The 26,504-nt window shown below is 40.4% G+C and overlaps 2 protein-coding genes and 1 long non-coding RNA gene across 4 annotated transcripts in view; 2 read left to right on the top strand and 1 right to left on the bottom strand.

Moving 5' to 3' along the window:
* The window catches only part of LOC136445955 (uncharacterized), a 492,269-nt gene that overhangs the window by 69,441 nt on the left and 396,324 nt on the right, over nucleotides 1–26,504 (top strand). The gene's annotated exons all lie outside the window — the stretch shown is intronic.
* On the bottom strand, nucleotides 6,422–10,906 carry LOC136446416 (hepatitis A virus cellular receptor 1-like). The gene is made up of 2 exons (XM_066444772.1): nucleotides 10,170–10,906; nucleotides 6,422–9,097 (listed from the first exon to the last, which is right to left on the bottom strand). The coding sequence occupies exons 1-2, from the start codon at nucleotides 10,353–10,355 to the stop codon at nucleotides 8,615–8,617; spliced, it is 669 nt and encodes a 222-aa protein (XP_066300869.1). The 5' UTR covers nucleotides 10,356–10,906; the 3' UTR covers nucleotides 6,422–8,614.
* LOC136446535 (uncharacterized) lies at nucleotides 18,419–21,527 on the top strand. Its single transcript, XM_066444937.1, has 4 exons — nucleotides 18,419–18,671; nucleotides 19,062–19,186; nucleotides 19,715–19,853; nucleotides 20,150–21,527. Exons 1-4 carry the CDS (start codon nucleotides 18,531–18,533, stop codon nucleotides 20,294–20,296), a joined length of 552 nt encoding a protein of 183 aa, XP_066301034.1. The 5' UTR covers nucleotides 18,419–18,530; the 3' UTR covers nucleotides 20,297–21,527.

Here is a 26,504-nt window from a genome sequence, read left to right as displayed (position 1 = left end):
ATACAAAAGTAACGGCAAGGAAAATGGCCTGCTCACTGGGAATGATAAAGAAATGTGCCACCTACCTGGACTCTTCACTGCTTAAACTCCTTACAGGAGCCCTTACACTTTCACACATCGATTATTGCTCACCGGTCTGGTCTGCCACGTCACAGAGGAACATTGAAATGCTGCAGGTTATGCAGAACAAAGCGGCGCGCCTTGTGCTGCACCTTGACTATAGAACCTCAATACAACACCTACATGCGTCGCTTGCATGGCGGCCCGTTAAAGAAAGGCTACAAATCAACACCGTGTCCCAGTTCCGGAAGATACTCACCTCACAACAACCTGCTATTCTCTACCAACAGTTGTTTCCCGTTTCACAGCAGCACAGCTACAGGACACGCAATGCCAGTAAAAACACTTACAAACTTTCAAAACCAAAAACTAATGCTATGAAAAAGACCTTCATGTATAGAGCAATATCAATGTGGAACAGTCTGCCGAATCGAATACAAACCGCACCTCAGAGCAGTTTCAGGCAAGAGATGTCAAGGAATATGTGTATTAGTTAATTTTAATGCAGTAATTTTATGTAGCCTGTAGGCAATTCTATGTAGTCTGTCTGATTTTTTTTTTTTTTTAAATTCTGATTCCGTGTTTGTCACGGCACTTTATTAAATGTCTTAGAATATTTTACAATGTGTGGCTTATATCAAGTTTCTGACAGAACATTCTGATTTGAAGACTTTCAAGAGGGTTTGCGGATCTAGATATAATGAGTTCGAGGCTGACAATGTAAACTTAAATTTCACAATAGATCATTTTGCAGCTAACAACAGTTGATTGATGTAGCGAAACTTGTTCAACATATGTAAGTTATATCCAAAAATTATGTGATGTACATTAAGTGATAAAGAATGACTAAATAAACTTTCTACATAATCCCATAATGGTTTGACAGTTTTACAATCAAAGAAAAAGTGCTCTATATAATCTATATTATCGCAAAAACTACACTTATTATTTTCTACAATTCTCATCTTATACAATAATATTCTGGTTGGATATATATTATGCAATATCTTCCATTGCATGCTTATAAGTTTGGGTTCTTTAGTGGTCAAGAAAGGAGATTTCCACAGTACATTCCAAGAAATAGAGTGAAAATCGTACAAAGGAAATCGTTTCTCCCAAAAATTTTGTGAGACCGGAACGGATTGGTATTGCATAATACAAATATTCTTGAAGAAGGTAGAGTCTTGTGAGCGGATATCTTTACCACAAAGTTTGACACTGGGAGCTTTTTCATAGTCTAATCGAGAAACACCTTTCCACTGTTTGGGAACTGAGTTCATAAGAGCGTTATACTGTAGTAATACATGTGCATTATTACCAACAATAGCTTTTACATCATCAAACGATATAAATTTACCCTGATCATCTACAATATCATTGACGTACAGAATGTGTCGTCGAATCCATTTGTCAAAGTACAGCATGTTGCCCTTGTAACTTATACAAACATTATTCCATAACAATTGCCAATTTACTTGATCAATATCGTTGACATTCTGAACAGGTTTCGTTTCATACCACGTAAGTATCAATTTACGGTAATAAAGAGGTAAGTGTGCCAGTGAAACATTGGATGACACCTGGACTGCAGTACAGTTATGTTTCAAAATACATAGATCAGGACCAAACTTATTGAAGTAATACAGCTGTATCTTCTTCCATGTGGGAGTAGGAGTTTCACTACTAGATAGCAATTTTTGTATCGATCGTAGTAGGCAGCATTTGTGCATTATTCTTATATCAATCATTTTCAATCCTCCTTTTGAATAGTCTTGAACCATAACATTACGCTTTACCCTATCTCTTTTCCAAATAAATCTGTAGCACATCAGATTAACATCCTTCAAAAAACTATCCGGTGGAATAAGTGCACCAAAACTGTAAGGAAGTTGTGAAGCTACAAGGTTTTTGAGCACTGTTATTTTTCCTATAAGACTAAGGTTGCGTGGAGCCCAAGATGATAAAATATTTTTCATCTTACAGTATTTCTTACTCCAGTTTACATCTATTTCAGAGGCACAACATGCAGATGAAAAAACAATTCCCAAGCATTTAGCTGTGGTGCACCATTTAAGCCCACTGGCTTGCTCAGAGCAGTGTCTCCATGGGCCTAGCCACATGGCTACTGTTTTTTCTTTATTCAAAACTAGTCCCGAAAAAACTGAGAATCTTCTTATAATATCTAAACTTCTTTCAATTGAACTTTTGTCACCAAGTATAAGTTCTGTATCATCTGCATATTGAAAAATTCGAGATTCAACCTCGGAGTCACTAAGGCCAGGTAATGTAATACCTTTGATTTCAGAAGACTGTCGGACTTTAAGAGCAAAAAGCTCTGTAGCTAGAACAAACAGAAGTGAAGACAAGGGACATCCTTGTCGTACTCCTCTTCCCAGGTCAAACCATTCAGAGATATGACCACAATGATTGATGCAACTACGGGCATTATTAGTGTATACCTTCACCCAATGAACAAAATCTGCACCGAAATTGAAATTTTCAAGCACTTTTATAATGAAATCTTTGGAAATAGTATCAAAAGCTTTACTATAATCTAGGAAAAGAATGGCACCTGGAACATTAGATTCTTTAGTAAAGCAAATTATGTCGTCTATAGCACGTATATTATTCAAAATGCTACGTCCTTTGATATATCCAACTTGGTCTGGTCCAACAATGTGAGAAATAATGTTCTGCAATCTATTTGCTAATATCTTCGCACCTATTTTATAATCGGTGTTTGTTATTGAAATAGGTCGCCAGTTAGAAAGCTGGTCTCTACTTAATTCTTGATGTTCACCCCCCTTAAAGAGTAAGGATATAACCCCTTTACGTTGAGTGGAAGAAAGTTGGTTCTTCGTATAACCCTCATTTAGTGAGTTCAAAACCATATATCTTATTCTGCTCCAAAAGACTTTATAAAAGTCAGTTGTGAGGCCATCTAGGCCGGGACTGCAATTAGTCATGTTATGTAAAGCAGATGCACATTCCGTCATATTAAACAACCCTTCACACGATTTGCTTTGCATTTCAGACAGCGTAGGAAAATTCACATCTGTAATGAAGTCATCAAGGTTTTCTTTATCGAACTCGTTGTTTTTACTGTACAATTTTCTATAGTAATCAACTTGTTGTTCCAATAATTTGTCTTGATCTGTTGTTATGGAACCGTCAGGTGCTTTGAGGCTTGTAATTACATTGTGTGTGGCACGTGCCTTCTCAAGTCGAAGAAAGTAGGCTGTGTTTTTTTCTCCTTCCTCAATCCATTTAACTTTTGAGCGGATTTGTGCACCTTGTGCCTCGTGAAGGGCAAACGCTTCAAACTCAGCCTTTGTTTTGTGCACCTGTTGCTGTAAAGTTGGATTCTTTGGATCGGAAGCTAATTGTTTTTCCAGCCGTTCTAATTTTTTTTCAATCATGTTGTGTTTGGATCGTTTTTCATGAGCCGTTTGTTTCCCATAACTTATTGAAAAGCTTTTTATCTTACTCTTACAGATGTCCCATATCAACTGTTTATCTTCGATCACAGAGTCACTAAGGCCTTCTTCAATGTTTTCTATGATGTCATTAACACGATCAACAAAAATCTTATCTGTTAGAAAGGAATTGTTGAATTTCCAATATGAAGGTCCTTTGTCAAACTGTGTTACAGACATATCCAAGACAACAGCTCTGTGATCACTGCAGGGGAAAGAGATGATTTCACATGCGGTAGTTTTATCAAACATGAAGTCATTAATCAGGAGATAATCTAGTCTCCTGGCTATAAAGGGGTTTCTCTTTGACCATGTGTAATCTTTGTCTTCACTATGGAAAACTCTCCAGATGTCAAGTAGTGCAAGACTGTCTACCATATCATTAAAACATTTCACCTCTGCTTTGTCATGCTCTTTCCCCGCTACATTATCAAGATCAAGGTTGAGTACTGTATTGAAATCACCAGCTAACATAAAATATTCACCTTCACAATAATGTTCTAGCAGTTGAGTTAGAAGCTGTGTGTAGAACAGTTTCTTACTCACTACATTATTTGGAGCATAAACATTGAAACAAACAAATTTCTCACCATGGTGTATAAATTTCACACCGATTGTGCGATCAGAAAGATCTACAAATTCTACATTATTACAGTCAAAATTCTTAGCAATCAATATAATTTGTCCTTTACTATGTGAGGTGCAAGGATGAGCGTAAAGCTTCCCTCCCCAGTCTGTCTGATGTATTTTCTGTGGTTACTCGAGGAAGAGTAGCTTCATACTATGCATGTAGCTAATGGAAGCAAATAAAGTATCCAAAGTATCCAATAACTAGGGGTGTTGGGATGTTTTTGTTCCTTTCTAGATCTGTGCAGTTTTGTCCTTTTTCTCTTCCGTTTTCTCCCCGTTACTGCATTAGAAGCATCAGATTCTGATGACGTGGAGGAGATATTCGATTCAATTTTTTGCCGATGTGCTCTTTGTCTCTGTTTCTTTATTTTAGCTTTTTGTGAGGGATCTACATTGACATGATCATTTATATCAGAAGGGGAAGTGGAGTCGATGTAAATTGTCTCATCCTCGCTTTTGTTTTTTTCCTTCCTCTCTGTTCTTATATTTGGATGATCATCATACTCATGTTTCAATTTTTCTTGATTGTTAATCAGTACTTCAAATATGTCCCCTTTTTCTATGCACTGAAAAAGATTTAACGAATGTTCGATGCACACTGTTTTCAGTTCTTTGATGCTGTAAGCACCAAGTTTCTCACGTAATGCTATCTCATCACATGTGTCTATAAGAATTTCCACTATGGGATTTTTCAGCTATTGGTTCAGGGGGCACTGTGCAGGTATTGAACAATGGATGAAGTGAAAAATGAAGTATAGTTCAACAACGGAAAGCAACAGGCTTCTTGAAACAATTCCTGTGAAAATATGCAAATCATGATTCAAAAGGTATTTAAAAACTTTTTGTAGTTTTAGATCTAATATAGCATTTAAAGAGATGACATAACAGAATTAAGTATCATATTTATGCATTCTAGAGTAAAAAAACTTTTTCTCTCATTTTCTGACATATTCTAGGTAATTGATTTTTTCTCGAAAATTCAGAAAACAGTTGCAAAATCATATCGTGGGGTAACATTTTTCTGACTAAGACTTTTGTAGGGCACATTTTCTGACACATTTCATGTACTTTATTTTTCCACGCGCAAATTTTTCACGCGCAAGGTTATCACGCGCACGAAACCCCGACCCTTGACGGGGCATTCCCTCCTTAGGTGCTCCAACACCTCACAAACTGTGCTTTTGTCGAAACCGCAATCCAGGCCACACTTAGCACGTAGCGAGTGTGTCATCACACGCGTGGCCCTGTTCGGTATGTTGACGTTGGTTGGGCCTCTGCAAAACGGACATGTTGTGAGTTGTTCATTGCAGCCCGAACAAATGTCGCAAGAACAGTTGATACAGAGGGTGGCGTTGACAAGTAGCGCGTCTTTGCTGCACAGGAAAACAAGTTTTACATAAGATACGTGAAGATCAGGCATGGTCTCGCATACAACAACTAGTCCATTACGAGTTGAACCAATTTTTGGGGATAATTGGTGCCAAGATATTATGTAAATGCGACCCATGAACGGCTAGTGGGGTCTCGGAACACTATAATTACTATAAAGCCATTCAAGTTATTTCAACAGCTTTTCAGTATTTGAAAATGCCTAATTGCCGAACATGTTGGCCAACTCGTCTAGTGTCGACTTGACGAATAGACCTGATTTCTCAAGAATCAGATCAACCTCTTCGCACAACTAGAGATAAAGATTAGCTGCTTCAGCAAATATGCACAGGTTTGCGTTGTAGTGTAATTGATGTGTGGGTAAATGTAGATGACTAGGAAGGTTACATTTGTAATGAACCAGTGGAAATACTTTCACTTTATCTGCCTTTCTTCGCAAGAACTGTCTGTTGTTTAAGATGGAAAAATGAGCTGTAGCGCATGTACATATGTTTGATCCGTAATTGTTGTCACATGTGTAAGTTGGATGAGAAGTGGAAACGTACATAACGTATGATGTCTTGGGGGGCAGGCGAGCCGTTCGAATCTTAGTCACGTTGATGGATAGGAGAGAGATAGCAGCACTATAACCCTTCAACCCTGCTATCGTCTGAGCTCCCTTTCTGTAATCTTGTTCGCTTTCAATGTTGGACTGCTACAGGTGGAGAGCTGTGAAACAGTGTCACTTTCACCTTGCCAGCACACAGCGATGAAAGAAGTCATTGCTGCACTGTGCTGTAAGACTCTATAATGACTCTATAAGACTCTATGATTCGTGGATTTGATGTAAATATGTAAATTGTATATAGTATATTGGGTAACGGTATTGATTGTAAATGAATGCCTGTATAAATGGGAGCACATCTGATTCGGGCATTAGCTAATATCTTCTCTTGTACGGTGTCGGTCGAATAAAATAAACGTGATTTGAATGAACTTGAAATGTAAGTGGAAGGAAATGTATTCAACAACGGATTGCGGTTGATCTTTTCTTTATTTGAAAATAGAACATTCGAACAATATGTATTCCTCTCCTGGAGGGATCGTTAGTGGTATTGAACATGAAATCAAACTCTGTTGTTATATATGGATATAGATATATATGTGGATATGACATCTTATAACAAATAAACAAACATGAAGAAACGCAAGGTTTAGGGTCTAGGACTTAAATAAAAGTTTTTTTTTTTACTTTTCCAGGTGATAGATTTTTCAATGTGGAAGATGTCGTATTGACTTAGGACCTTCCCAACACCCCTGTGCCTGTCTGTCGCAACACAGGCCACACTGATATATTGATCAAGAAGGTACTCAAGCCAACTTCGGAAGCCTTCTGTTTCCATAGACTGGGAAGTACCTTGGTCTCTGACACTTGAATGAGTTCGAAATGTACGATATAACGGGATGTCTCCTCCATTAAGGTGTACGAACCATATTTCGCATTATATCCCGGCGAATCATTTCTAAATGGTCCAAACTATAACTGTGCCTCAACAAACTGATAGTAAACAAAAGTGCCACGTAGCATGATTGTAGGTGCTGAAATAGGTCTGATCACATCGTCTCGCAACACGTCATACTCGTGATCTTGTACAGCACACAACCCAATACTTGAACTTCAAAGTAGCTAACAGCAAGCCCACCTCCCTCTCCGCGTACAGCTTCAGTTGGCATTTTAAGAGTGCCGAATCTTACTAGTAGATGGTCGTCAACATTCAGTGATACAAGTGTGTTGTCCGTAGTGGGTTGATATATCAAATATGACCTGAGAAACAGATGTTGTATATTGAAACAGACGTGACGTGTTACTAGTACCGGGTGCTGACCCAGATGTGATACTAGTACCGGATCCAGACTCAGACGTGATCTTGAGCCGGATCCTGACTCAGACGTGATGCTTGATGCGGATCCTTGCTGAGACGTGCTACTAGAACTGACTGATTGCATCAACCGCTGATGTCCCTCTGTCGGCAATCTCTGCATGAGGCAGGAGTTTGACTTCAGGCGATTTTCACACTGTTTCGTGCACAGGCACATGCAGAGCGCATTTGGCAAAGATGGGGCAACATTAAGGTGAATGTCTCTATGCCATAGATTTTCAACACTGTGTCCGGTTTATTCAGAAACTTAGCAATCGTGGGCAGGCCAACATGGCCTTAAGTTGTTACTCCCTCACTTGTTATTGCACAGGTACATAAAAAATTTACTTGCCCGAACCAATTTTTCACTTGCCCGAAATTTGAGTGGCATTTTTTAATGTATTTTCACTTGCAGCAATAAGTTCTCGTATTAAAGCACTAATATGACTCTATTCTTCTGTGTTGACCAATGCTTGATGCCATGGCTGTGAAAAATAAGTCTATAAAAGGGTACACTGGACAAGGAAATGTTAACTACTTTAACCATCAACTATGATGCATATACTAGTTACATGTAAATGTACACTGACTACTGATGCGGGGCAAGTAGCAAACTTTCACGTGGTGCCCCCTGTTAATCCCCCGCGGGAGACCAATTGCTGCACAACGTGCTCACGGGTAGACGGAGCTTGACAGCCTTGGACGGCAGTTCGTCTAGGGGAAGGAAAACCCTGATTCAAAAACCTCCGCTGCCTTGCGGCTATATCCAGTCCTTGGACAAGGCCATGGGAGTAAACCAAGATGGAAAATCAGGAGTGGGGCCCCTTAGGCGGTTGGGTGTTAACATAGACTTCCTTCCGGCAGCTCCTGCAGCCAAACTTATGCCAAACGTATCGCTCTGCTTTCCTTTGGACTACACCAGCAAGGCTGAGAGGGGGGTCCTGACGACTGGGCAGCCCAGGACCTCCATAGACCGCCCAGGCTCGCATACTGGAGAGGTCTCTTCAGTGCCGCTGTCTTAGTGGCAGAAACAACACGGGAGGCAGCAGTTACGAGTGATAAGCCAGGACTAATTGGCGTATGGTCCAGGCGCTACGGGTTGCCTTCGACAGTGGGAGGGACCTTCGCAGTCCCACCAGTCAGCTACGTATACCTCCCGCTTTAAGCTGGGCAGCCCCCGGCCAATAAGGTGCTACCGTGCTGGAAAATGGTGGGGTCCACATCTGTAGGGGTACACAGGTGCGCACCCGTGGAGGTTGTATGACTGTCGTCCGCGGAAACGGCGGTGGAGATGGAAGCACCCGTGGAAGTGGATGCACCAGTTTCCGTGGAAGTCGGCTGAAGTGTGGAGCTCGGCAGGCGTGTGGAGGTCGGCAGGCGTGTGGAGGTCGGCTGAGCTGTGGAGCTCGGCTGGCGTGTGGAGCTCGGCAGGCGTGTGGAGCTCGGCAGGCGTGTGGAGCTCGGCAGGCGTGTGGATCTAGGCAGGCGTGTGGAGCTCGGCAGGCGTGAGGTTGAGGGTCGTGTGGAGGTCGACGGGCCTGCTGAGGTCGACTGACGTGAAGTTGACGGGTGAGGTGAGATGTTCAGGTCTGTCAGGTCAGAATCAGAATCGTCGCCTGAGTCGTCGATGTTGAAGACGTCGCTCTGTAATGCAAGATAGTGTCACATTACTTACTAGATTACTGTACTGTGTGTACAATGGAATTGATAATGCTATGTACACCACACATGTATGTAACCATAGAAAATGTAAATGTTGCATGCTCCTATCACTAGAAAGGCAACATTTTCAAGAAAACGAAGGATATTCCCCTCCCATTACCTACACCTCAAATATGACCTTACCTTCTGAAGTTTCTGCATGAATTATGCAAATCAGGTCCTCATTACCATAACATATGTCTAGGTGTATTCACCTTTCCTATAGGTACCAACGTCTAAAACATGCCAGGGAAATACATGTTTCTACATAAATTATGCAAATGAGGTCCAAATATGTCCAGGTCTTATCTTTCTGAGAGGTACCAACATCATAAATATGACATCCGTAGCTTCGACAGTAAGGGAAAACCGTTTTTCTGCATAAATGATGCAAATGAGGTCCTCATTAGCATAATGTCCACCCTAGCATAATTTATGGATAGGTGTGTCCATCTTTCCTAAAGGTACCTACATCTGAAATATGACAGCCGTGGCTTTTAAAGTATGGGAAATACAAGTATATGCATAGATTATGCAAATGAGGACCTCATCAGCATAATATATTGCCAGGTGTATTCACTTTTCCCAAAGGTACCTACATCTCAAATGTCACATCCATAGCTTTTACAAAGAAAATACAAGTTTCTGCATAAAATATGCAACTGAGGACATCATTTGCATACTTGTATGACCAGGTGTGTTCACCTTTCTCAAAGGTACCTACATCTGAAATATGACATCCGCAGCTTTTACGATAAGGGAAATACAAGTTTATGCATAAATTATGGTAATGAGGTTATAATTAGCATAATTCATGTCCAGGTTTTTTGACCTTTCCTAATGGTACCTACATCCCAAATACAACATCCGTACCATGTAACATAGCTTTCTGCAATACCATTACTAGAGCTACCACCCACATCTACCTGATTTTGGGCAGAAGAAGATAGAAGAAGAGGCAAGCAAAAATAGTATATTCCCTCTTGTAGAAGGGAAACAAAGCATAAAGAAATACCCTTGGCCTGTTTCTTGGCACTGACTGGGCCCCATCCTTCTCGGCGATATAGATGCAGGCACAGCTATAGAATAGCACCAGGAGTAGTCGCCCTGATACCCGCTCATCACTTCCCATTACCTCCAGGTTGTTTCTGTTAACAATCCTGAGGAAGTCAAAGTCTCTGTCAAGAAAACAAAAGTACATTAATACATTCTATAGGCCCAAACCCAGACCTTATGTGCTATGTCATGTGCTATAACCACCAAATAAAACCACCGAGTGAGCGAAGCGAAGCAAACAAGGTGGTTTTATGAGGTGGTTATAGCACATGGCTAGGCGTTATGACACCCTATACACCGAGGAAGAGGCGGGTCTTTAACGTTATTATCATAAAGCCTTAATACAAACTGACCAATATAAGAGTGAAAGATACCTGTATCATAGTATGACACATTGATCTCTTACTGACTGCTACTATACATGTAAATAAATCAGTCCAATTTGAGAAATGCATGTCAAAGTTTATATTTGTCATTTCTGTGCAGAGGACTACAGATTTCATTTTTAAACTAAAACTTCCACAGAAAATCTTTCATAACATTGCAATCTTTGTAGGCTACAAGTTCGCCCAAAAAACCTTCAAAGATAAAAAGTGATATATTGCGCAAGGCAACTGATGAAGTTAAGAGAAAGATCGAGTGGCCACAAGAAAGATTGCCATGCACGAAGGATGGTCGAGTTCAATATTTCGATATGAAGTTTTTTTTTATTTTTTTAATTTTTTTTTTAATAATAATAATAATAAATGGTTTATTGGTCCGAAATGACCCGTGCAATGGCAGCCAATGCTGAATTGCTGCAGGGTTTACAATCACATGATACACAATAATACACATGATACATATTTGTACACTTGCACTTTATGAAACTGTCGCAAGGGTCTGGCGGCTGCCATTCGGTGCCAGCAGGTGACCTCAATACGACAACCTGAGGGAATTTATTCACGACGAACTTCCCCAACCGACGTCAGGTACCCATTCACACCTGGGTGGAGTGAGGAACTTCGTGTAAAGTGCCTTTCCCAAGGGCACAACATCGGGGCATACCGGTGGTTTCGAACCCGGGACCTCTCGGTTCTGGGCGAAACGCCCTACCGATTGCGCCATACGATGCCACAAAAAACCTTACAAAAGTTACACGAGTATATGGCGGGCGAGATGGACATTATTTTGTCCAGGAGAACCGACGAGATGCAGAGTCAGCGTCGACTAGAGCTGTTGCATTTTATGGCTTTCGAAATAGGGGAGTATGACTTCAAAGCAGTACTACAGTTCAATGCTCAAGTGCTGAGGAAAGTAGAGACGATGGAATTAGATTTTGAGGATCCTCGTTTCATGAGAGAGGTGCTGAGGGAGAAGATGCAGCATCAAAGAAGAGAAGAGGTAAAGGCTCCTGGGTCTACAGCTAAGACAGGGAGTTCTACTGACATCCGGGTGTGTTACCCTTATCAGAGAGGGGAATACAAAAGTTGTACCATTACTGCCAGCCTTGCGTTTAGACCCTACTTGGGTAATCAGCTGCACCCAGCATCAATGTGTAAGTACAAGGATCCAGAATACAGGGCTAAGCAGAAGACCGTTGAGATGGACGCAGCATGACTAGACATAACGCATAGGGATGCATTTGATCGAGACAACCTGAGGGAATTTATTCACGACGAACTTACAAACCAGCTACATAAGGAGGGGGGAGACTGCTCAAATGCACTGTGCCCCAAAAGCATACTTTAGTTGACGACAGAGCAGGATAGAGAGGTATGTAGTCTGTTAAGTAGAACTATACGTATCAAATTTGTATACGGTTTATATATCTAAATGTGCATGCATGTTTATTCCAATGTTCATTAAACATAAGATAAGGGACTGCTAACATAATTGATGTGAGAACAGAATTAAAACATGCGAGTGCATCTTGTACTATGTTTTTGATGTGAAATTGTATACTTTTCAGGTTGGTCAGGTATTATTCTTAGGGCGACAAGGTAGTTGCAGAATGGAACAATATCCAACTAACATGCGGTGACATCAACACGCCAGATGACGGATGCTGGCTAAATGACAAGGTAAGTTTGACGCATTTCATCATGTTTGCCGTTACTCGCTAGCCTTCTTTTTCATTGTGAACACGGTCATTTACAATGACACCCCTGTTCAAGGTTATGGATTCAATCAAGGAGCGCCTGGAAAATCTCTCTCAGGGAAGTGACACCATCGGGTGCTTTTTTGGGAGGACAAAGTCGGAAAACAAGGTATAATACATGTACCTTGTAAACAAGGTTTAATCAAAAAGATCAGTTAAGATAAATATCTGTGTACTATTGATTATTTTCTTTACATAGTTTTGTACAGAATAAGGTGTATATGTCATTTTGTTTATTTGACTTATGTGCCATACATTTTAGTTTTTTTCTGATCTGAATAGCTGAACAAGCATTGTGTTTATTTTTTGTCTTTATCTTGGAAATCTTAGGCTTAAGACGTCTCCAGCGCTTCAACTTCTGACGATGACGTCAGCACCAGAGAACTTGTCTGACTTGGCGGGCTCGGAAGAGCTGTCAAACGAAGGCGGTAAGTGTTCAACTATTCCTTTTTCTGCGTGTACCATAAGCGTCATTACTATTATTGCATTATCCTACAATCCTTATATTAATACTGTTTTGTTTTGTTTAGTTTTTGAACACGTCTCCTTCATATCAATGTCCAGCGAAGAGCTCGAAGAAGGTCTGGTCGGTCTGGATATCAACAACATCATAATGAACGAATGATACGTAATTGTTAACATTTTAGGAAGCACTAGAAGAACACTAATTTGTCTTTATCTTAAGAACTTAATGGGTGATTGCTAATGATATGCTAACAAACTTAATTGTGTCTTGGTCTCGTTTTTCGTTCGAAACAAACGTTAGCATGAATAAGTTTTACATTTTGTCCTCAAAGACATCGGTAAGTTATAATAGTGCCATATAAAAGCTGCATTGATTTCCGTAGCATCTTAAAGGCATACGCAACCCCAGAAGCGGGTGCCTTTTGACTCGGATTGGATATGTACTGAACAAATCCGTCAGCACAGAGAGTGGTTGTCGGCTGTGGGCAGGGTACGTTAACAAGCTTAAGAGATGACATGGCAGCCTGGAGGTGCCGTCGCAAGTCGACAATACCCATTTCATTCTTCACGTCCACAGGCTGTCGTACTTCACTGTAGTGAACAGTAGATCGGAGGCTTCGATGCAAGTCAGTCATCTGTGTGGCAACAGGTACAAGACTTGTGTGCACATCAATCACCTGTCATATGTACTCCTCGTGGAGTGTTACAAGTGCGCAAGTCAGTCGTTTCCGCGCAGGCAAATTTTGTCCATAATGGCTGACAAGTACAGCTTTGCTGATCTCGAGAAACTCCTGTCGGGCTTAACACGGTACCAGGTAACATCCGCAAGACAGCACGCCATGCGACATGGACGGGGAGCACCGGTGCCACCATCTATTGACACACGCATGAGGGTAGTTCCGGGAAAGCTTGACCACTTCATCACTTTCATCACCAGTGCCCATGTTATGCAGGATCTTCCATTCGGGGGGAAAGTCTTGAAGCTTCCGACTGGAGTTTCATTGAATGTGACAAATACCATCAAGGCAAATGATTAGCAGTACTGCACAGAAAGCCACTTCGTTCCAATGGGAAAGAGAACACTCCAGCGAGTGTTGGCAGCCTGCAGTGCTTCTGTAAGAACTTCACTACAAGGTCTCTACTATTTCACAGCTGAACTAATTGAGCGAAAAAGAGTGATACAAGCTCTTCAGAATGTAGAACGGCACGTTCAATATGCTAACTACTTTGAAGCCTCATTTCAGGATGTGCACCTGGCTTTAGTTTTCCCAATGTTCAGATTGCGGTTTTTAAATGATTTTTCACTCCCAAAGACTGCAATACAAACATGCCTACAATGATGTTGTAACAAATAAACAAAAACATGGCTGTATTCTATAAAATTTGACCGCACTTACAGACTTTGAAGACAGACTCAGCAACATGCTGCCGGGAACGCCCAGGACAGCACAAATCTACGCCCTACCTATTTGGTTCACCCAGCATGTGAGTGAAACTTGACTTTTCCTCCTCTTTGAATTGTTAGAACATAACGCAGGCTGAAAACTGTTATTGCAATTTGATATTGTGCTTGCTAGTATTCTTATTCAACCAAATCAGATTCTTTACCATTCATTATAGTATGCCATTGCCTAATCCATGTGGCTAATGCTAATGGCCATAGTACGTCCTCGCTGTTTTGAGTTGTGTGCTCAGTTGTGTACTAGACACTGTGGCTAAAATGTTACTCTGAGAGTCTTTGGAGACAATTGTATGACCAGTTATTACCTAATACATCTGTTTTGATACTCAGTGCCTGTCCAAGGCTGGAATGGCATATGAAATGGGACGAGTTTGGATGTACATGGAGGAAGTTGTCTGCCCATTAGTACTCTCAAACACCACCATGCAAATCACAAAACAACCACAGCTGACAACGCCACTGTCACTCTACCGGTAGACACTGTGCTGGGATCCATGACGCTCAGAGAGGTAGGCAGTCTAAATAATACAGTCGCAAAGTACCTATAATAAGCATGTAGATCTCCTGGTCGCTGCCGTTCATACCATGTAGGTGACGATAGAAACACTTATGTGTCTGATAACTTTCCTGCTCAAATTCAAACATGTCCCTGTCTGTATGCTTGTATCATTTTTATTTATGATTTTTTTCTTACTCGAGGAAATACTGCAATTCTGAAAAGAAGCAACTCTTGAGAAAATTAATACTGTGTGTTTTCATTTGAAACTGACTGTTGTGTTGTGTTCCCTGACTCCTTGTAGTGCTCTGTTGACTACGATTGATGACTAGGAAACACTGGATGAGCGGACTAGGATTTAATCTACAAACTTCTAGCTCTGTACATGTGATGGTGGAGTGATACAAAAGTAGGTCATGTGATTTGACTGAGAGTGATTCGTCCAAGGCCTCCTATGGCATGCTGGGCCTTGCCTGATGAGATTATCTGGCCATGTAACATCCCTCTTTCTTTAAGTAGAACAGTCTCTGGCTGGATTGTTTCTAGAGTCCTTGTCCAGCTCTTTTTCTTATGCTTGATCTCTACTTCTATTGAGTGTATATATTTTTGCTTGTTAGAAAAATATATGTTTCGTGCAACTTTTGTTAGCTCATAACATAACATGACTGAACCGAATATATCTTTGTGAACTTGTATTTAACGTTATTGGTGTTATAACGACACAAAGTGGTTGCTGTCCTACTGAGATCTGATACTTCTGTATAAGTAGTATACTTATACTTGTTCCTTTCATTGTCCGTGATTGTCCTTGACTTTGGTACTTGTTCTTGGGTTTCTTTCAACTTTTGGTTAGTACTTTAACAATAACAATGGGGTTCTGATGTTACACTTTGCATCTAACTTCTAAGAACAGTTCTAGTCTAATCGCTTTTCTCAGTTCTTTCTATCTGAGAACAGTTCTTTCTCTCGTCAGCGGTAACGCACTGGTGGTTGGATGTTCGACATCGTTTTCGTTGACTTTGTCGTACTCGGCGTTGTCGCTGATGTCGGTTTCGTCGTACTCGGTGTTGTTGCGTGTGGTGCTGCAATAGTTGGTTGTTGCAGGGTTGACTCATGTGTAGTCTGCGTTGTTGTTGCTGCAGGTGTTGTCACTTCTGGAGTCGTTGCTGCAGGTGCTTTCACTTCTGGAGTTGGTCTAATGTGTACTCTGTTTCTTCTCAGTTGTCTCCCGGCGTCGGTCTCTACAACATATGATCTCGGTGTTGTAGCTTTGTCAATGACTTTGCCGGGGCTCCACGTTTTTCGGATAAGGTCCTGTATGTGGATGCTCTGGCCCCTGGCCAGTTCAGGCAGACTATTTGCCTGGGTGTCGTAGTGTTGTTTCGCTGCTTGCTGTGCCTTTTCCAGCTTGGCCCTTGTTTCTTCCTGATCAAGGGGTGCAGGTATTTTGGTCGGCAGGATGTCTCGGTACTTCCGGCCGTTAAGCATCTCCGCTGGCGACTTCATACCTGGCTTAATCGGTGTGGTGCGGATGGCTAGCAAGGCTAGGTTTGGGTCTGATCTTGATTCTCTGCATTTGATCAGCGTTTTCTTCACCGTCTGCACATGTCTTTCTATGAAACCATGCCCCTTTGGGTAGTGCGGTGATGATGTTGTGATTTTGAATCTGTACTCGTTGGCCAGCTGCCGGAACTCTTGCGCTGTGAATTGTGTACCATTGTCGCATATGACTTCTCTTGGGATTCCCTGTTCTGCGAATATACCTCGTATGCTGGATGTTACTGTTGATGCCTTCAGGTTGGCGAGACTCTTCACAAATGGGAATTTGGAGTAGTGGTCTACCAGGAGTAGAAACCATTGGTCATTGGTGGTAAACAGATCCATGCCTACTGTTTGCCATGGTCTGCTTGGTATCTCGAAACTTCTTCCGTACAAGTAGGTGTGGAACTTCTCACAGCCGTATACCACAGCTAGTAGCTCTCTCTCTATGTTTGCGTACCTTGTTTCTGCAGGTGAGAGGGCTTTGGAGGCAAACGCGATAGGTTTCCCCTCTTGTATCAGTGCTGCTCCAACTCCTTTGATTGAGGCATCCACCTGAAGTACGACGGGTTTCTCCCTGTCATAGTATTGTAGTGTTGTCTTGTCACTGATGAGCTGCTTTATCCTGTTTAGATCTTGAGTGTGTGATGCACTCCACTCGTATTCAACATCTTCTTTTAGCAGTTCACGGATGTTGGCTGTTCTGTCCGCGAGGTTGGGGATGAATGCGCTCATGTATTGAACCAGACCTAAGAGACTTCTTAGTTCCTTCTCATCCTGAGGTTCTTTGATGTCATTTATGGCCCTCACCTTCTCGGGGTCTGGCTTGACTCCCTCGGCTGAGTAGACCATTCAGAAGAACTTGCACTCACTTTCCTTGATTATGCATTTGGATGCATTCAGCTTGATGCCAGCTTGCCTGGTCTTCTCCATTGCTTCATGCAGATGGAAGTCGTGAGCGTCGTCTGTCTTTCCGTACACCTGGATGTCGTCAGCAATTCCGATTGCTCCTTTGCACCCTTTGTACGTTTCGTCTATCTTCCTCTGGAAAACGTCCTGCGAGACCTTGAGCCCGAATGGTAAACGGTTGAACTTGAATCTGCCATAGGGGGTGTTGAAGGTCGTGAGCAGTGATGATTCTTCGTCTATTTTGATATTCCAATACCCGTTACTGGCGTCCAGTTTACTAAACACTTTGGCTCCTGCCAGAGAGGGTGTTATCTCCTCTAGAGTGGGTGTCGGGTAGTGGTTCCTCTTGAGTGCCCTGTTCAGGTCTCTGGGATCGAGGCAGATCCGCAGTTTGCCATTAGGTTTCTCCTTTATTACTATGGAGTTTACCCAGTCTGTTGGCTGTGTGACCTCGCTGATGACTCCTTTCTTCGTCATCTCTTCCAGCTGTTTCTTCAGCTTCTCTCGCAGCTCTAGTGGCACTCTGCGAGGTGGATGTATCACTGGTTCTACGTCTGGGTCAACAGTGATGTGGTATTCCTCTTTAAAACATCCCACTGTGTCATCAAAACACTCCGGGTACATCCTTATTAGTTGTTCCTTGTTGTGGATGGCAGGGCGGTCCTTGATCGGCACCGTTTCTTTGATCTTGCCATCCTCTGGGGTAGTTTGTATCTCGTGGATTGTGATGATGCCTAGCTGCTGGCCTGCTGCCAATCCGAGGATGCTGAAAAAAAAATAATACTCTATTTGATGCATTACTTGTTTGAAATTTGGAAGTTAGCTATAGAATTACAGATTGAAGTAAACTTTGAAAGTATGTTTCACTGACTTTCAACTTTTATTTCATGTGGTGCACCCAAAATTCATTCTGTGCACCCGTGCACTTATTTCCAAAAATGAATTTCAAGCCCTGCATAAAAAAAATCATGTATGTATGGATTGGATAATGTAACTGTTAGTTTGAGATTGATTGAAAAATGGTTTACTTTAACATTAAATGCCATGATTGAGATAATAAGCATGAACACTTTAGAAATAAACATAGGACCTTTTAATTATGTTAAAAAGCCTTTTTACTGTGAAGGTATACCACTGTGATTGAAGTAGCAAGCTTAGGTTTAGCACGGCAATGTTTTCTTCCTAAACAGCAACCTTGACAAGCTTCAAATATTATCTAGCAATTAAAAAAACAACTATTTTTTGATATGCACATACATGTATACATGACTGTATTTTTCTACACTGTACAGGTTTTGCATTAGTGTCCATGAACATACATAACCTGCGACACTATGGGCAAATGGTGAGAGAACTTGGGCCATTGTGGGCACATTCGTTCTTCTTCTTCGAAGATGTGAATGGCCAAGTTCTCAAGCTAATCCTTGGCCCACAGGCAGTGGAAGAGCAGGTCAGTATCAGTATACATGAAGACCTAGTTATGCTTTGGAAAAGATTTTGATCTCCATGTACTATGAAAATATCTTTTATGTGTAATATCTTTCCCTTTTCAAGTATTGAAAACTAATTGGTCCTATTGTTTGGGGATGAAGCCTATACTCAGGCTGACCCACCAACCAAAGTTTTGCATTTTATACTTGTAACCATACTATCCAACTTCATAGTCTAATGTTGTCTTGGTGCAGAATTATGCTATCATGGTGCTGAGTCTGGTTTCAATTTGATTTCAATTAGGAATAATTTTGCCCAATAGGTTATTATTAAACACATCAAGCAGAAACAGCGTGATGTAAATGAAAAACTGAAATTTAAGGTCATTGTCTCATCTTTGTGTTGCCAGGTTTTACGAGCTGTGGCCATTCTTCAGAAGTTCTCAGAAGCAGGAGAGGAGTGTTTCCGCCCAGGCACAGCCTCCAAAAAGCTCTATGACAGCCTACGTAATGTTGTAGTCTCACCAGAAGAAAGGTACATGTACATGCCTGCTTGGACAATCATAAACTCTAATAGAGAAAAAGAGAATGATGTTACTGGTATAGAATTTGCTGACTTGCCTAAACTTGTTACTTAAGGTACCATTGTCTTGCTGCAACAGACCTCCATATGTACAATGTAACTACACTACAGTTTTTGATACTACACATGTACCTGAAAAGCACTATGTCTTATGTTTGTGATAAGATTATAATTGCGCCCTGTCTGCAGCTACTCCTGCTATTTGTCTCCATGCAAAATGAAATGTGTAGAGAGATCTACGAATCCTTTAAGTAAACTAATGCTGACTTAGCGTTTTTGATTTAATTTGTAAGCCAAGTCTTTGGCACTTTCTCAGTAGAGCAGTAATAAATCATGTAGTGTATGTAAAATACACTAGATAAATAAACTACTAACGGTCATTATTTGGATAGCAAAGTTTACCTATTACAGAAGTTAACTACATGATACTATGATATTAGTTACAACACACATCTACCACGATTGCTCTTTGCTTTTCAGGTCTAACTTCAGTAAGATTGCCCATGGCTGTATGCTCCATGAAACATGGGACCTGCAGGAGTGCCAGTCAAGACCAAATCATGGATGCAGTGATGGCAGCCTTGGATTTCCACCCAGAGAAATTCATGTCATACCAGAGGTAACGTTACATCAAATTTTGCACATTGAGCTCTATATCCACATACATTTTTAGATATGTATATGATCATGAGACATTCACCGTCTTCTTGTGCAGTATGTCTGTTAGCCTTTTGTTGATGCAACGAATGTTCTCATCTCCACAAATTTGCTTGTACCTTTAGTGTCATATACATTATCACAAAGGTGTACACTGACTAGAAGCTCTCCCAGTAGAATAGGGCTTCAAATGCATATCAACTTGCTAAAATGTGAGAATTCACCAACATGAACTAAAAGACATCTTTTTATTCCCAGGATGATGAAGGATGGACAAATGTGTCACTCCCGACAGTATTTCCGGGTCGTAAGTCACAACTCCTACACTATTGCCTACATAACTCATGGCAACAGATGTTTTGGGGAAGTGCTTTACTTCCTTCAAGCAACAGCAAGATCCTGTAACTGTGTTGGTCAGGTAAACTGCAAGTGTGGTTTAATCATATCCCGCCATTTTGCTATAGTGCAATGTTTGCAACCTGTTGCTCCTGACCATGAGGATACGGAAAATGCTAATTCCTTGTATTCCGTAACCCATATCAACCGAAGTGAGATGACACAAACTTACAATGCCTTGAAACTGAATGAAATAGTGGGTAAGGTTGTCAGCATGTCTGTCAACCGCAGAACCTATTTGGCTACATTTCCCAACCATGTGGAAAAAGACTAAGTCTCCTATACTAATTTTGGAGTGCCCCTGTTTTCATGTGAGCATAGTTTCTTGGCAATGTAAACTTCTGTAATACCAAATTAATGTAAACCATGTAGAAATGTCCTGTGTGCGACCACTGGGCATACCATATAGCGCTTGGAAACCCTCAACAAACTGTCTGAGGTAATCCTCTGCTACTTTGATCTGGTCTTGGGTGATGCTCTCTCCAAGAAGAATGTGGACCCCAGTCACTAGCAGCGCATAGTTTTCAAAGTGGGCATTTGGCAAGAACAACTGCATTATTGGCAGGGAATAAAACAGCAGCCATGCCCTGAGCTCTGATGCTGGAAAGAACAGAACTGGTTTTAATCCAAATGTATTAATGATGTTAAAATGCTTTGTTTGTCTCAATTGATAGAATTTCATACATGCAGCTTTACGGGTATACCTTGCAACTGCAATAGAATATTCTTAAATCCACAGTTTAACGTCATTATACATTTAGATCAGCGAAGTTGGGAACTTGACTTTGGCAAAGATAATACTTATCATTTAACATCAAACTATTCATCACTTGAAAGCTTATTTCATGTAAGTTTTCTTAACAATGAATGATACACAATATATACATTTGTTGAACAGGTAGTATGATTGATTTCCAGATGAGTTACAAGTAAAAAATTACATATTTTCCAAACATACTTAGTAAGAGGGTACTAATGATGTATTCTGTTGGTACTAAAAAACTGTGCCAATGAGCCCATTACCGCTATTTTTGTTTTGCATCTACAATGTTTCCATTTTTCATTGAATATGTGTACTTGATTGACACTTTTGTATGTTTCATTTTTGTTTTATGTAACTGTTATCATGGCGGAGTTCCATGTACATATAGGGTCTTAGAATGAGTTATAAAACTGCTGTAAATAATGTGTTATAATGTCATGTTTGTTCGCAATAAATACAATTCGATACATATGTAAATGTTTTTTTTGTGTGTTGCTATTAGCAGTCAATAGTGATCATCATTACTCTGTTTTAAGGCAAAATAATGTGGCCGGACATGCAACTAGAAAAACAAAGGTATATTTAGAAAGATGAAGAGCCTTTTACATGGAAAAATGACAATCTTTCCAACTTACATGTATCTCACCACCCAGACAAAAAAAACTGACCTAGTAAAAGTAAACATATTTGCCACCCAAAACACCCCCATGCTGCACAGGTACCGGCATGCAATTCGAGTGAAAATTGGGAATGAAAAAAGAACCAATCTAAAATCATCATTATGATATCAATACATAAACATAAAACAAACCATGGGAAGTTGAAAAATGGCATGGCATGGTCAAGCAAATGACAAAAAGCAATGGCATCTTCACTTGTTGCGTGCTGCATCCACGTACAGTTTGAATAGTAGTAAATCCTACAACTCTGAAAAGATTCTTACAAGCAAAACGAAAAAGCACCTTCCACCTGAACCACAAAAGTAAGGGCACTTATCAAGAAAAAGTGCCACTGTACGGGCTGTTATTTTGAGTTTTTTATGTGATGGGGGCTGTAGAAATCTGGGTAGTAGAAAGTTGAAGGTCACTTTAAGACTGCTTACATGTATGAGAATTGGGAAAACTTTGGATGTTTTAGAGGTGTTCAAGGCCGTCAATGTCACAAGCCACTCATTTCTACATTGGACATAGTAACTTGGACATTAACACGTGGCATAGATTAACAAACTATGGAAGAAACAGTGCAGTTGACCTATCTATAGTGACGTTTCAAGGGACAGCACAAAGGTGGCCAGTATATATAGACAGTATCTCAGACAAGAGAACACTCAACTGGTTGAAAACTGGTCTCCCTAGCAAGTACATGTACATGAACATGTACTTCACTACATGGACCTCACATTTGAATCCATGATCTTGACAGAAAAAGTAACAGGTTATCTCCTATTTTATATAAAGCTAATTTTTCTTTACATTTGACTCTGTCCATATGTGTGTGGTGCTTTGAATAACTCCCATAAAAAGACTAGTGTTATGTACATTACTAGACAATCTGAAGAAAATTTGGGTAGATAACAAACATGTTTAAAATCTGTAATGCTCATTGACATATTGAGCAGGTAATGGCCGACAGAACCGTCTGAATCGTATTTTCACTAACAATAGATCATTGTGTACTAAAGTAGTGATGCTATAAGCCAGATATATCATTATTATTCAATGAATGTAATGGATCGTATACCTTATTATTGAACATTACACAAAGAAGATGATATAGGAAATATGTCATCATCTTTTATTTTCCGTCCCTTGGCAGCAGACGATCAGCGAGTATTATCATATAAATGCGATTTATCGCTGAAAAAATACCAATCATATGACAATATCTATGTTGCTCTTCAAGAACCTATTAATATTATTCGGGTAAAGGGAGACGGTAATTGTTTTATAGGGCTTGTAGCTACCATATAACTGGTTGTGAAGTAGATATTGTAGTAGTGTAGTAGATATTGTTCAGTATATGTCTATGTTAGTTTGTTCTTATGATAGCTGTAAACATTAGGGTGTATTGTTCTAGTTACGCCAAAAAGCAATTACTCAAACAACTGGATATGATTTTGGAAACGGTCAGACGTTTCAAGTAGCATCCACTACTTTTCGTCAGTGACTGTGAGCAAGATCAGTTGAACAGCAGGTTTATAACCACGAACTATGAATTGATATGCAAATAAAGAGAAGACAAATTTTTAGATAGTCCAATAGAAAGCGAATAAGACAACTCAAGACAAGGTTGAAGTAAAAGGGGACAATAGCTCCTATTGTTTTAATATAGGAACTAAAGCTGGTTTGCCCCCAAGGCTATGTCCCAAGTGCCAGACAGTTCCACCCTTAGCCCTCCTTTCCTATTGTTCTAGTTGATCTAGTCAACGCGTCGCTTATCCACAGAGCATCCCGGACGACGTTGTTATGTAAATTAAGGAATGTTTACTGTAAATTCTTAGTATCTGTATGGCGTTAGTAAAAACAATGTTAGATTTTGTAAGATGTTACTCTCTTTTGGTAGCGGTTGTAGTGATTGCTCTGTTACCAAAGACATGCTATAGACCACGATTTTCGGACGCTGAGAACAAATTATCACTGATCACGCGCAGCTGGCAGACCGCACCTGAGTTTCCTATGGCACTGAGTATGGCGGGAATTTCTGCTGTTAAGAACATCACGCCTCACAGTGATCCCGGGCCACGCAGAACAAGGAACCAGACTTCAACTGACATGTCTACACTACTGGCCACGCTCGTACTGCTGCTCTCCGGAGATGTCCACTCAAACCCAGGACCAATTGACTTAGGCCTGGCCAGCAAAGGACTGCACATTGGACATGTCAATATTAACAGCTTAAGAAACAAAGTACATGAAGTAACGGAATTATTGTGTAATAACAATATGCATATTTTAGCGGTCTCAGAGACCCACCTTGACGTTGGAATGTGTAATGACATGCTATGTATCCCAAACTACATCTTTGTAAGAAAGGACCGTAATGATAAGGGTGGAGGCGTAGGCCTGTACATAAAAAACACAATCCCCTATAAACTCAAACCTGATTTAGAGTTCCCCGATATTGAAGCGATCTGGGTTGAAATACACCTTCCACACGTTAAATAAATCTTGGTTGGGTGTATTTACCGACCACCCAGTGGCAGTGCAAGACTTGATTATCTTCACAAGATTACTCACATGTTAGACAAAGCTACTCACGATGACCAAGAAGTGCTTGTGTTAGGAGACTTTAATGTAAACTGGAAAGACAATCAGTGCCCCTTGCGTGATAGGCTTCAGTTGGAATGCTCTGATCTTGACCTTCAACAGCTTGTCAAGCAAGCGACTAGAGTAGTCAACTCATCTAAAACATGTATAGATCTTATATTCTCAAACAGGTCTGATAGACTTACTAACACAAAATCAGTTCCGTTAGGTTATACTGATCACAACTTAATTCACTCGACGCGGAAAACAAAAGTTCCTAAGGGACATCCCACAATCAATTTGAAACGCTCATACATGAGATTTGAGCCACAAATATTCCTACACGACATTACACTCGTTCCTTGGCACATAGTCTGCAATGAACAGGATGCAAATGATGCCTTATCCTGCTTCATGTTGTTGTTCACACATCAGGGTTGCTTAAAATATTAGCATAGTTTCTCCTCTGGCACTTGTACAGTCCAACACCATGACACTGACTCCAGCAAACACTGTCTTCATTTTACTTATGCAGCAGTCAAGTTGACGACCTGCTACCCACAAGAAAAAGGTATAACAGTAAAACTGTAACTTACAAAAAAAACAACGCTCTATTATCCTGCACTCTAACATAAGATACAATTGACATATGTAATGTATACTGCGCGACCAAACTAACAATGTAATAAAATAAGTAACTTCAACCTTACATTCTTCTTACAGTGACCACCACGAACACAACTCCGACCGCCACGAACACAACGCCGACCGCCACGAACACAACGCCGACCGCCACGAACACAATGCCGACTGCCACGAACACAATGCTGGCAATTCCAACCGCCACAGGTCAGCCGAAAAATATCACTACATATTATGAACATACATAATTGCCAATGAAACATCTATTACATATGGCATCGACAACCAACATTCCTTCCTATATTGATAGTATTGTTCCCTTAATTCTAACATTAACTTCTCTCAACATAACTAATGACTACGCACAGTACAAATTAACAATGTCATAAAAAATATAAGTCTAACATTACGTTTCCATTACAGCAACCGACACTACCACCCCAACGCCGTTCACTCCTGACAGGTAAGAATCTTCTTGACAAAATGAAATATCTGACATTCTAACTGAACCATCCATTATTCCTCTAAACATATATATATATATCTATATATATATATATATATATATATATATCATAACACATCAAATATAACAACCATTTCTTTCTATTCCCACAGTACCACCTGGAATAGCACTACATGTATAGAGTATCCGCTAACATATCAGGTGATCGACTCCACGGTAAGTTACTTTACAAATATCATTTTAGTACCACATCCAATATGGCTCCCACCAATCACATATTACTTTCATTATCTTCCTTCAAATTTCATAACCAATACCTTGAAGTGATATAATTCACAATTAACTGATTGTAACTACCATAGCACAAGTTAGCAACAGCGCACATTGCTTAGAACATGAAAAGGGACGACACCACAACACACTAGCCACCCACAGATTGTGTCCCACATGTAATAAAAATATTAAAGATCAGTCATCTTGTGATGAACTGTTCAACTTACATATAGCAAAGAGAGATATGCACTGTTGCAGACTATTACAGCTAAGACAAACTACATCCTACCTGATACACAAAGCAATATTTCTTATGTACATCTGTCATGTGAAAACTTCTATATCCACCAATATACGTCAATGTCTCCATTAATCATTCCAAAAGCGACACAAAATTACCCATACCTCACTATATTGTAACCTATATACTGGTTGCGATAATATTTTGTACTTAAACTTGTAAGACACATAAATCTTAGACTACTGTTCATTCAATACCATACATTGTACCATGTACGACTATCAAGTAATTAATACATATATACCTTTTACACTTATTGCAGCTGATGAGCGCAGACGACCAAAATAGACTGTTCTTCCCGGACCCCTTCTCCAACAACAACAACGACGACATCTTCAGCCTGTACGACCTCTACACACAAAACCCATAGAACACATTGTTGCCACCTTATACATGTTACACGTTTTGGATTAGAGTTTCCTCATGTTTGTTATAGATTTGTTATTTCCTAAACCATAAACCTTGCGTTCCTTCATTTTTTTTAATTTTTTTTTCTTCTTTTTTTTACCTGGAAAAAATAATATATG

Source organism: Branchiostoma lanceolatum, chromosome 12, assembly GCF_035083965.1.
Source record: "Branchiostoma lanceolatum isolate klBraLanc5 chromosome 12, klBraLanc5.hap2, whole genome shotgun sequence".
Classification (NCBI taxonomy): domain Eukaryota; kingdom Metazoa; phylum Chordata; class Leptocardii; order Amphioxiformes; family Branchiostomatidae; genus Branchiostoma; species Branchiostoma lanceolatum.
The sequence above is the reverse complement of the archived record's forward strand: the minus strand, read 5'-3'. Positions and strand labels throughout refer to the sequence as shown.

Bases quoted from the DNA above. Each gene is read 5' to 3' on its own strand.
- LOC136446416 (XM_066444772.1), bottom strand. From the start codon at position 10,355: ATGTACTTTTGTTTTCTTGACAGAGACTTTGACTTCCTCAGGATTGTT. The intron at 9,098-10,169 runs GTATTTCTTTAT...CTTGCATTACAG, and splicing joins TGCCAAGAAACAGGCCAAGG to AGCGACGTCTTCAACATCGA.
- LOC136446535 (XM_066444937.1), top strand. From the start codon at position 18,531: ATGAACATACATAACCTGCGACACTATGGGCAAATGGTGAGAGAACTT. The intron at 18,672-19,061 runs GTCAGTATCAGT...TTGTGTTGCCAG, and splicing joins CACAGGCAGTGGAAGAGCAG to GTTTTACGAGCTGTGGCCAT. The intron at 19,187-19,714 runs GTACATGTACAT...TTTGCTTTTCAG, and splicing joins GTAGTCTCACCAGAAGAAAG to GTCTAACTTCAGTAAGATTG.